Source organism: Arachis duranensis, chromosome 5 (genome assembly GCF_000817695.3).
Source record: "Arachis duranensis cultivar V14167 chromosome 5, aradu.V14167.gnm2.J7QH, whole genome shotgun sequence".
NCBI classification, from domain to species: Eukaryota; Viridiplantae; Streptophyta; class Magnoliopsida; order Fabales; family Fabaceae; genus Arachis; species Arachis duranensis.
Window position 1 is genome coordinate 3,173,753 of NC_029776.3, and position 11,315 is coordinate 3,185,067.

Sequence of the window (11,315 nt, forward strand, 5' to 3'; positions counted from 1 at the left end):
GTAGTCACCAAAAAAAAAAATTATTATTAAGAAGGACCTAATTGAAAAAAAAAATTGGTGCAGGAATCCAATTAAAAGAAAAAAAATACAGGGACCTAATTGAAAATTTCGCAAAACTATAGGGACTAACAGAATAATTAAACCTATATTATAACAATAAAGTTTTATATCTAAATAAATTATTTAGCCAACTAAGTCTAATTAAATTGTTATAACCTAATTTAATTCTAGGCGTATTATCTCTAACAACCTTTTAAATTTTAATTTAATGCGCAACTATGTATAACTACCTTTTTTATACGGATTTTGTTTTTTTTTTCAAATTTCTTTAGCGTTTTTTGCATTCTCTTTCTTCTCTGTGTTTTCTTCCTTTTATACGTTCTCTTTTGTTCTGTGTTCTCTTTATTCTTTGCGTCTCTTCGTTCACGGTTAATACTCTTTGATCTGATTTAAAGATTTAGATCAATTTTTTTTAAAAATCAAAGTGTAAAATCAGGTTTAAACAAATATTTTATTTTTAAAGTCAATGAATGATGAAAGTTCAAACGGTGAGTTAAACTAAGACGAATTGAATTATTGTTTTAAAACGAATCAAATGGATGATGTTTGGTTCGAACTTCGTTAATGTAGTTCATTAATATTTGATGTTTCTTTAGTTGTATAATTTCGTTTTTGTTTGTGAAAATTGGTTTCATGGTTAAAGATTTAAATTTGAATGTAATGTAAGATTTTTGAATTTTTTGTTAAATATGTTTTTGTTCTTAATTTAGGTACATTCTAAGTTTAATTTTGATGTATTCTGATTTGAACTTACTTTACACTGAATTTGTTTTGTGTGTCGTCATAATTAAGGAATTTCGGTGCATTCTAAATTTAAATAAGGTGTACACAATTTAAAATTATTCTTCCTCCTCCTTCTCATTTTCTGCTTCGTCTTTTTGTTTTTTTTTTATCTTCTCCTTTTTATTTTATTTTCTCATAATTATTTTTTTTATTTTTTTAGAGAAATAAAACAAAAAAAAGAAGAATAAATTTTGGTTCATTTTTGCAAAAAATTCAATTCAATAAGTGTGAATTTACATTTATTCAACTAAATAAGATTACAATACAGTATAAACATATTCATTCAAGTCTAATATGAGAAGCAATATTACCAAAAAAAGACGTAAGAGCAAAAAAAAAAAGAATAAATGCAACATTAAAAAAGATATTTTTATACTTTTATAACAAAATTTTTTATAAAAATTAAGATATTTATGTGTTATTATTAAAATTTGATGTTATTTTTTTTAATAAATTTTGCACAATTTAAAATTTTTCTTTCTCCTCTTTTTCATCTTCTACTTCTTTTTTTTTTTTTCTTTTTTTTATCTTCTCTTTGTTTTATTTTTTTTATTATAATTTTTTATGTTTTATTCTTTTGAAAGAAATAAAACTAAAAAAAGAAAAAAACAATAAATAATTGTAATAACATTGAAAAAGTAAAAGAGAAAAAGAAATAAAAATAAAACAAACTAATAGTACCAATAGAAGAAAGATGAGAAGATGCATGAAGATAAAAATCGTTTTTTATATTCTGAGTGGGGAGCGGATATTTCGTTTATGTTAGTGAAGCGTGTGTCTACATCCTCTATATAATGAGAATGATTTTTATTGATTTTACATTAATTTAATTAAATTTTATTATCAAAAAAATTTAAATGTATAACGAGTCTGATATTATAAATATTGAAATAAAGATAAAAGTCCAAACTAAAAAAAGGAACATATTAATTAATACTAATCTTATTCCACATAACAATAATAATTGTATAAAACTATATGCATTATTAAATTTTTGAGTAAATGATCTAATTGACTTCGCATTTTTAATATATTATAACTCATAAATTTGTTTGTATATTTTATTATTTTTTATAATAAAATATTATGTATTTATTATTTATATATATTTTAACTTTTTTTAGTTATAAATTTTAATGTTTAAACTTATTCATAAATTTTTTAATAATAAATTTTTTTTAGTCAAGGCTGAAGATGTTTGGTTCAGTTAAACTAAAATAAAAAAATATATATTATAATGGTTTTGTAAAATATATTTAAACGAGGTGAATTTTAATAGTGCATTTGTTTCTTTGAATTAGTACCTAATTTTTATCTAATCTATTTTTTATAGTAAATTTTAAAAAATTATTTATTTTTATATTTTAATTAAATATTAATTTTTAATTTTTTAGTAATTAAACACTAATTTTTTAAATATCATAACAATCACTTTTAAATAAATAATTTTGTTTTAACTAAATCTAATTATTTTTTTCTTTTCATGTCTTTCTTTTTTTTTAACTAAAATTTTTTATTAATAAATTTGAAATTATTAAACCAATTTAATTGAATTTGATGACTAAAATGTTTAATCGTATAACATTAAAAAAAAATCCAGTGCTTTTCGATTGAATCGGCTAGATGATGTGAATTAATATATGAATTTGAATATTTAAATAAAGATAATTTTAAATTTTTTATCTGAATTTTAACTTATACAGTAAATTGATAAGATAAGGCTCACATGATTTAACTAATCTCTTAATTATTTATTTATTAATGGTTGGCAATTTGGCATGTACAACAAATATAATTTTAGTGATCATCGGTACTATACATTTGTTTCCCAACGAACCAACATAATTTTCTCATGCATAATATTGAATGAAATATATATATAAGTGTTGACCAATATCTTTTATTCTAAAATGACACCCTATTTATTTAGTAATTAGATATTTTTATTAAAAATAATATTATAAATGATTAATATATTAAATTATCTAATAATTTACAAATTATAAAATAGTATGCTTTTTAGGACATAAATTAATTAACCACCATGATTCTGGCTAGCTAAAGTCAATCGAAACATGGTGTTGTAATTAATATAAACTGATATATCTGACCATGGATTATTGGCTTATTGCCTCCACATCAAGAGTAAGTAGCTACCTCCCTTGTTTTTTGTCTTTCACTGTTATCATTATTAGTTGGCATATAAGAATAATGTTACTAGCTATGACAATTAATTAAACTTCTAGTACTTAAAGAAACTATGTATGTCTGACCTAAACAACACGTTTCTTATTTTATTATTTTTAAAGCAATCATAACTATAATTTGATCGAGAGTCGAGACAAACAAAAATGGTTAAGATGAGAAGAATAATACAAGATAATTAAGGTTGACTAGTAGCGTATGAAAGTTTGTAGTTAAAAAAAAAAAAGACTCAACAAAAGTTAAGGTCTTGCTTATAATTATTATTATTGAATTCTTTCCATTTACAAATTAAAATGCATGATTCATAGCTTTTTTTATTATTATATTAATAAATACTAATGTACTATTAAACCCAATTTAATTAAAAAATTAAATCATATAACTCAATTAGAAAGAGAGCGCGCAGAGCGCGATAAAAAAGAGGAGGGCGTGTGGAGCATAATAAGAGTGCAGATGGAACTGCTAAAATAAAATGTAGATTGAACTCCTGAAACAGATGAAATTGCCGGACAAAGGCGTGAAACTGGCATAAAAAGTCGCAGACAGGCCATAATGACTATTCCATGAATGATATTTGTTTTCTGTTAAAACAGGGTGACCAAGACTGATATTGAATTTTTACTTGGATGGATGTAACAGAGATTGATTGGATTATGAGCTAAATTAAAAGATTGATTATTCATCATGGGAGGAGGTTAAAAAAGTAAGATAATTTCTCACCGGAAAGATAAAACTATAAAAAAATGAAATAAAAAAATGAAGAATATTATATTTTTTTAAGAAAAAATCCACCAGAAATAAAATGGTATAAACATAGAAGTCGAACTAATTATTCCTTTATATACAATTGCAGTTCCAATAGAATAAAATTTTTTAACTATTAGTTATCAACACAGATCTAAACACATCACAACACTTAAACATTATACAAATCTGGAGTTCAAGACATGGAAAAAGCGAACCCTAAAGACACTATCGGCATTGACTTCCACCACTCCCTGGTGTTCCTGTAATCGTCGGAGGGTAAGGGTTTCTTTTCTGATTTGGTAACAACAATCTCGTTGTGGTCGACATTGCTGTCACGACGATCCTTTGTGATATGGCCACTGGACGGCAGAGACTTCGATAGCTTCTTCTTATTAGTAGTTGGACATGGACAGTAGCACGATTTTAATTTGGCGACGAACTTCTTCATTTTCGAATGTGGAATTGAATTGTTTGTGGACAATAGCTCTGATATCATGATAAAATTGTGAAAGAATAGGAAAAGAAAAAATGAAGAAATTGTATTGATTGTTAATTGATTGAATTATGAAAGTAAAACTAAATATATATAGAGCATTGACCTAAAAAAAATAAAAGCAAATAAAGATAAGATAAGAACAACTAAAGATAAGATAAGATAAAATAATAAACACTAAAATTGTAACTGAATTTATGTATTCTGTTGGAATGAATTTGTGAATCACAAAAACTTCTTTAATATTGTGATAGACTAAGATAGAAGAATACTTTAATAATTTTTTAATGTATATTTTATATAAATATTTGGTTTAATAATTTATTTTTTATATATTCATATAATTTAAATAATCAATTTGTTAAATAGTCAATTTTTTTAATTAATAACTAACCAACAAAATAGCAGACAAGTAAAAATAAAAAAGAACAACCAAAAGATCAATTTAAAATAAGAAAGATAAATTTTTCTAGATAATTTATTGTACAAAATTTCTCTTTATAATTTGCTTCTAATTTCAAATTTCAGTTGTATTTGTTGATGCTTAGAATTTAATTGGGGATATATAGACTATCACTAGTGCTAGTCTTATTTTTTTTTTGGAAAGGAGCTAATCTTTTTTGAGTTCGAAGAAGATACTGAATATGATTTCTTTTTTGGCATCCAATCATAAGTCGCCACGTCAAACAAAAAAGGTCGGTACTGTACAAGGTTACCAGTTCACCACTACAACCCAATGCTTCTCTGTAACTACAGCAACGATTTCACACATTGAACCCTAAATTTTGCTTTCCTTTTCAAATTTCAATCTCCATTCTTCATTCGGCTGTGGAATTCAAGAGAAAAGGACAAGACCTTCCTCAATTTGACTTCTTCTGGTTTGTCCCTCTGTTTCTGCTTCTCATCCATCTCCAACTATTTTCGTCGTTCATGTAAAATTTTACCAATTTTTGGGACTTTCTGTGTGTGGGTGAATTCATGTAACCTTTTCTGTTTCGAAAGGGTTGTACTTTTGGATTTCGCTTTTGATAATGGGCGACTGTGTATATTTCTCAGTTTTAGAATATCTTGTGTGTTTTCCAGTTCTTAGGGATTATTTGGGACCATTACTTGCTTTCCTTTTTTCCCAATATCAGGATTGTTCTTTTTTCCAAATCCTTTTTCTCATACAGCTAATTTAACTGTTGGTGCTGCCAATTCATGATTTATTTCGAATTTCTTGGTCAAGAAGGAAGTTTGATTCTGGTGGTCAATAATTGAGTAATGAATAATACCAACTAAGTTTTGGATTGTTACTTCGTTATGCCATCGATCAATTCATATGCTTCTGTGTGTTTGAAGAGCACCCAAAGCACTTGTGATTAGAAGTGAATTTCTTATTTGTTGCATTGATCTGGTGATTTTTGTTTTGTTGAGCACTTATGTTGATGAACCATGAACTTTTCATTCTTTTAGTTTTAGGAGTAATAGTAAATTCTTTTACCTGAAACTGAAAGTAATCCCTGCTATGTTTTCTTTGTTCTTTTCTATTCTGTAGTGGCTGGTGAAAAATGCAAGATCAAAGGATTCCTTTGTCAGAGGAGTTCTTGAAAAATAAACCAAAGAAGAAAAAATTCTCAAACCAAAAGGCATCTTTGTTTCAATTGCAAGGGAATAATACCAAGGAAGAGGTACATGCTCCTATATCATCAAAACCAGGACAGAAGGGTTCCAAAAGACATTTGATGACTGAAGTCTCACCACCTTTTGCAAAACAAGAGGGTTCCAACTCAGATTCTTTTCCAGATTCCTCTGCAGCTGAAGTAAAGACTCTTGAAGATGAGAAAATTGCACTGCTGGATCAACTTGTTGTAATGGAAGGTCTTGTTGACCCGTCAGAGATACACTCCTAGTGTCTGCGATTCCTAGACTTGTATGTCATTTCATCTTTTGACGATGACATCTATATGTTGTTATATAATCTCTAAAATCAAAGTTTAAGGTTTGAGTCCTTTAGGTAGCTCTTTGGAACTTGGATGGATTAAAAACACATTTGTAGAAATTATATAAGTCAAAATTCAACCTTTCTGTTCTTTGTCTGGAATGTTTCTGGAATACTTTGATCATCTAATGTTTTTTTGTCATAGTAAGGTATTGTTTCTAGTTCATTGTGGTAGGTTATCCATTGTAATTCTATGGTTTCTTATGCAAATATGATTTAATGTTTTAAGAAGCAGCAAACTTTTAACTTTAGACAATTTACTTCGGGATTAATTACAGAGTAAGTGTTGTTCTATATTGTTGTTCCCTGACATCATAGAGTTTTTCCATTTGAGTATTCTGCAACTAATGAATTGAGCCTTACAAAAGTAAACATGTGGATCATCAGGAAATACAACATGATTGCCAATCACATTTATCCTTTATGAAAGAGGAAGAAAAAAAATATTGCCAATGTAAGACTAAGATTAGAGTTACTCTTTTATAATTTTACTGCATAGTTTTCAATTTGCTTGAAGGGAAAGATAACTTTATTATTTAGGAAAATAAAACAACTCCATACTCTTTTTTAGTATATTATTTTTTCAAAAATTATTATTATAAAGGTTAAAGATTAAAAATAATTAATACACCTTCTTAACTTCCCATTTTGGTGGGGAAGGAAAAACACATCACACATGGAAAGTGCTGAAGAACCTATATTGAAAATAAATCTGAGAAATTTCAGGACTCCTGGATATAATTTCTTCAAATTCTGTGTTTTGGTAATATTTGCTACACTGAGCATATAACTATAACATATGTTTGGCAGTGATCTTCTAGACTGCATCAGGGATTTTTAGAAGAATTGGTTGTGATAGGCATATAGTGACTGCAATATTCTCACAGCTCCTAAGCTAATGTAGTTATTTACAAACACTGTTATCTGACCAACCCAAAGCCTGATGATGAAGCCCGGACAACTATTGGAGTTGTGACCTGAGATCTGCCATTCTTCCATGACAAGAACCCAAATGTGTAGCCCTTTGAAGGAGCAGCCACTTTGAAATTCAATGTGAACTTGATTTTCTGTCCAATTCTTCCGAAGATTAACCTGTCTGGCACAACAGTGACATTAACTCCAGCAGGAGACACCACTACAGATTTATATACACTTCTTGCTTCTCCAACATTGGTGACAACACGTGTTACTGAAAAGTTGTCTTCAAGATTAGGCACTGCAATAGATGGATAGTTGAGGCTGGATGGTTTCTTGAATGCCCCATCACATGTGCTGTTGTCTCCTGTAACAAGATGGAGTGACCTCTTATCATAACCAATTGAACAGAGGAAGTCAATATAATCTTCTGGCTGTGAATCATAGACAAGGCCAGGATCTAGAACTCTTGTGGGGTTCACAAACCCTGATCCATAGTCAAATGCATTAGCTCTTCTTCCATCAGGGTCCCTTCTAATGGGCTTGTGCTGCTTATCCAGAATAGTAGCTGCACATTGAATTTATGATTAGTTTCTTGAATATAATCACTGAAACTTGTGGACTGTATGGACTGTATATTCAATGATCTACTTTTTCACTGTGTTATGTGTGATATATTTAACTTTTATACATTTTGAGGCATCATATGATGACCAATAAACTTTGATCTGGTAAGGAGTTATGATTTAATGTTTGATTAAGAATAATTCCAAACTTTGTGTTAATCTAGTTATGTTCTTGGAAAAACCAGTTGATTGATTACAAACAGTAATGTTTGACTAAAATTTGATACCAGTTGTCATGATGGCAGATTTGATAGCAGAGGGCGACCATGAAGGATGAACAGCTTTGACTAATGCTGCAATTCCAGATACATGCGGACAAGACATAGAAGTTCCTGATATAATATTGAACTTCATTTTTCCAACGGCTGCCGGAGACCATGCTGCGAGAATGTTTAATCCGGGAGCTGTAATATCAGGCTACATAGCAGTACAGTGAGAAATCTTTTATAATTGAGAAGGGGCATGTTTATGAACTTATGAGAATATCACCTTCAAGATTTCTGGGTTTAAGGAATTGGGGCCTTTAGAAGAGAATGCCGCTGTTCGGGGTGCAGGTCGAGTTCCTAGAACTGTCTTGGCTGCAAATATCCTCGCCATAGGCTTTCTGTTCGGCACAACAGAATGCAGGGTCAGATAATGGCAAAACAAGCAACATACTTAACATCAGTGTCTATTTTCTCAGGTGTAAAACAAACCTTGTTCTATTGATGTATGATAGAATATGTTCGCCTGTTCTCCTTCCAACAATAGCTGAAGGAATCACAAATGGTATGGCAACATCTTTATCTGTCTCATCAATGAGTATCATTCCAACACCACCTGCCTCTTTCACTACCCTACTTTTGGCCAACTTTGATTCTGATGAACTCTCTATATGTCTACACACCAGAACCTTCCCTCTGGCCTTGGTCTTATTCAGGGAGCTATCTACACAGTAACTGCAAAAAACAGAATCGAAACAATACCAAACTTAAAAAAGCCATCCATGCACATTGATTTAGACTGTTCTCTCTATCAAGTACCTTGTGCTTCACCTGGATTGATAAGGAGTAAAATATCCATCAAAGGCATCTGCTGCAGATATTATTCTTTTGGAGGCATTCATTTCTAAGATGCTGAGACTTTCACCCTGTTCCATTCATTGGAGAAACAATAGCTCAGTCCAACATGAAAGCAGAAAACACTAGAAATGGAAACAATGAACGAAAATAGAATCTAAACATTACCGAGATGTTGACACCATTTCCTAGTACAACATCAGAGGTGAAGTCCCTATCAGTGGAGCTAGCAGCAACAGTGAAAATCCAAGGTGCAAGGTTAGTAGCAGAACCAGGAGTTCCTTCATTCCCAGCTGATGCCACCACTAGAACTCCATGCCTAGCAGCATGAAAGGACCCCACTGATATGGCATCATTGAAATACTCTCCTTGAGGGGCTTCAGGACCCAGAGACAATGATATAATGTGAACACCATCTCTTATGGCATCATCAAAGGCAGCTAGCAAGTCCACATCATAGCAACCTGAATCCCAGCAAGTTTTGTAAACAGCAATTCTAGCCCTAGGTGCACCTCCCCTGGCTCCTCCAGCTGCCAGCCCCTTGTAACTCATGTTCGACACGTAGCGGCCGGCCGCCGTGGAGGCCGTATGGCTCCCATGTCCAGTGCTATCCCTTGGGGACCTGAAAGAGACCTTCTTGTCTGACCCTTCTTCTGCTTCAAATCCACTCATATAATATCTTGCTCCTATCACTTTCCTGCACCATAATAATTAACCAATGAAGTCAACATGGTGAAAAACTTTTGAGGGTGTGATTCAACTCCAACCACAAAACAAAACCTGTTACAAGAAGATGCATTGAATGTTTCTCCTAATTGACAATGGCCCCTCCAACTTGGTGGCACTGCTGGCATGTCGGTGTCTCTAAAACTTGGTGATTCAGGCCAAATTCCTTCATGAATAGTCATAACCAATAAGCAAAAAAATTAAATGCACACCATGACAAAAAGTCAAAAACCCCACCATTGCACTGACTATTTAGTAGCTACACCTTCTCACACTGATATTGTACCAAAATAATTTTCGTAACAGTGATGATATTTGTTTTCAACAGATTAGGTGTAATGTATCAGAATGCAAACTTTTAATAGAATGCTGATCTAATTAAAGTAGTTCATAAGTAGGAATTTGACTACACAATGATACCATGTGAAGGTCCAGTGTTATGAGTCATAGTTTCCTTTTAGTTGCTATTCCTAAAAGTAGAGGGATAAAAGGTACATAATTTGGGCTACTAAAGAAATAAATGAAGTGTAGAAGTTCTTGTGAACAGGATAATAAATGTGTTTATGGGACATTGAAGTAAAGGTACACATTTGTACGTAAGTGATGAAGGAAAAGTAACCAAAAAGGTTCTATCATAGGAGGCTGTAGCAGCAAAACCAGAGTTACTAGAAAGTTTGAATGGTTGTTAGTTGTTACTTTTCTTAAAGTTACAATTATTATTCATTTAAAAAGAATCTGGTAACTATGAGTAAAGACTACATAGTACAAACTCACCGGTATCAATGAAACCAACGATGATATTGGCTTGGTTCTTTGTGGATTGTCCTAGAATCTCCATGGTTTCATCCTTCTCAAGTCCCATAAAGTCCCACGAATGAGTGGTGTGAAGTTTTCTCTTATAATTGGGAAAAACTGAAACAACTCCAGACATTCCTGGCCATAATTTTGAACATAAGAGAGTTGTTAACAGCAAGAAGCCATTGATTTGTATGTTAGAAATTCTTAATAGTTTCAAAAAGAAAGAAGAAATTCAGTGGCATACTTGAAATTTGTGAAGCTTGTTCTTGAGTCAACTTGGCTGCAAAGCCTCTGAAACCATGTTTGTAGCTATAAATATGAGAAGCTTGTGCTTTCTCAATACTGTTAAAGAAAAAACACATATCAGAAACAAGAAAAAAGGGAGAATTTTCCGAAAGAAAAAAACTGGTATCAATTATTCTAACCTTCCTTGATGAACAGCAGCAAGCATTTGATGGTGTTGCTTTAGAACATCCTCTGGTTCTTTCCCAGTTTTGCTTCCCATGTACACTACATAAACCTGCCATTCAAATTCCATATAGTTTGATTGATTGGTTAATTAATTAACAAATTAATACAGAAGAAAACATAACAATAAGAAGGTATGTAAGTACCTTAGAAGAAAAGCAAAAGGTAGTTTCTGCAGCAAGAACTGCAAGAAACAGATAAAAGAAGAGACTTGAAGATGACATTGGTCACAAGTTCCAAGCTTTGGCTAATGATTGGTCATGAAACGATAAAGGGTTGCAGAAACTGAATGCCAATTCAGAGAAAAGGGAAATCAAGATGGAGAAATAGGAGAAGGCAGAACAAGAATCATGTGTTTAGGTGCAAAGTTGTGGGGTGTGTCATGTGTGAGAATTCAATGAGAGAGGTTTATATATAAGAACAAGAATTAAGAGAGAAAACAAAGAATGTGAAAA

General features: G+C 31.1%; 1 protein-coding gene across 1 annotated transcript; it reads right to left on the reverse strand.

Moving 5' to 3' along the window:
- Nucleotides 1–6,829: 6,829 nt before the first annotated feature.
- On the reverse strand, nt 6,830–11,315 carry LOC107487377 (subtilisin-like serine-protease S). The gene is made up of 11 exons (XM_016107995.3): nt 11,007–11,315; nt 10,818–10,912; nt 10,637–10,734; nt 10,369–10,527; nt 9,649–9,760; nt 9,037–9,565; nt 8,845–8,939; nt 8,506–8,748; nt 8,300–8,414; nt 8,038–8,227; nt 6,830–7,752 (listed from the first exon to the last, which is right to left on the reverse strand). Exons 1-11 carry the CDS (start codon nt 11,082–11,084, stop codon nt 7,190–7,192), a joined length of 2,277 nt encoding a protein of 758 aa, XP_015963481.1. The 5' UTR covers nt 11,085–11,315; the 3' UTR covers nt 6,830–7,189.

Bases quoted from the DNA above. Each gene is read 5' to 3' on its own strand.
- LOC107487377 (XM_016107995.3), bottom strand. From the start codon at position 11,084: ATGTCATCTTCAAGTCTCTTCTTTTATCTGTTTCTTGCAGTTCTTGCT. The intron at 9,761-10,368 runs GTGAGTTTGTAC...CTATTCATGAAG, and splicing joins CGTTGGTTTCATTGATACCG to GAATTTGGCCTGAATCACCA. The intron at 8,415-8,505 runs GTTTGTTTTACA...TGTGCCGAACAG, and splicing joins TCATACATCAATAGAACAAG to AAAGCCTATGGCGAGGATAT.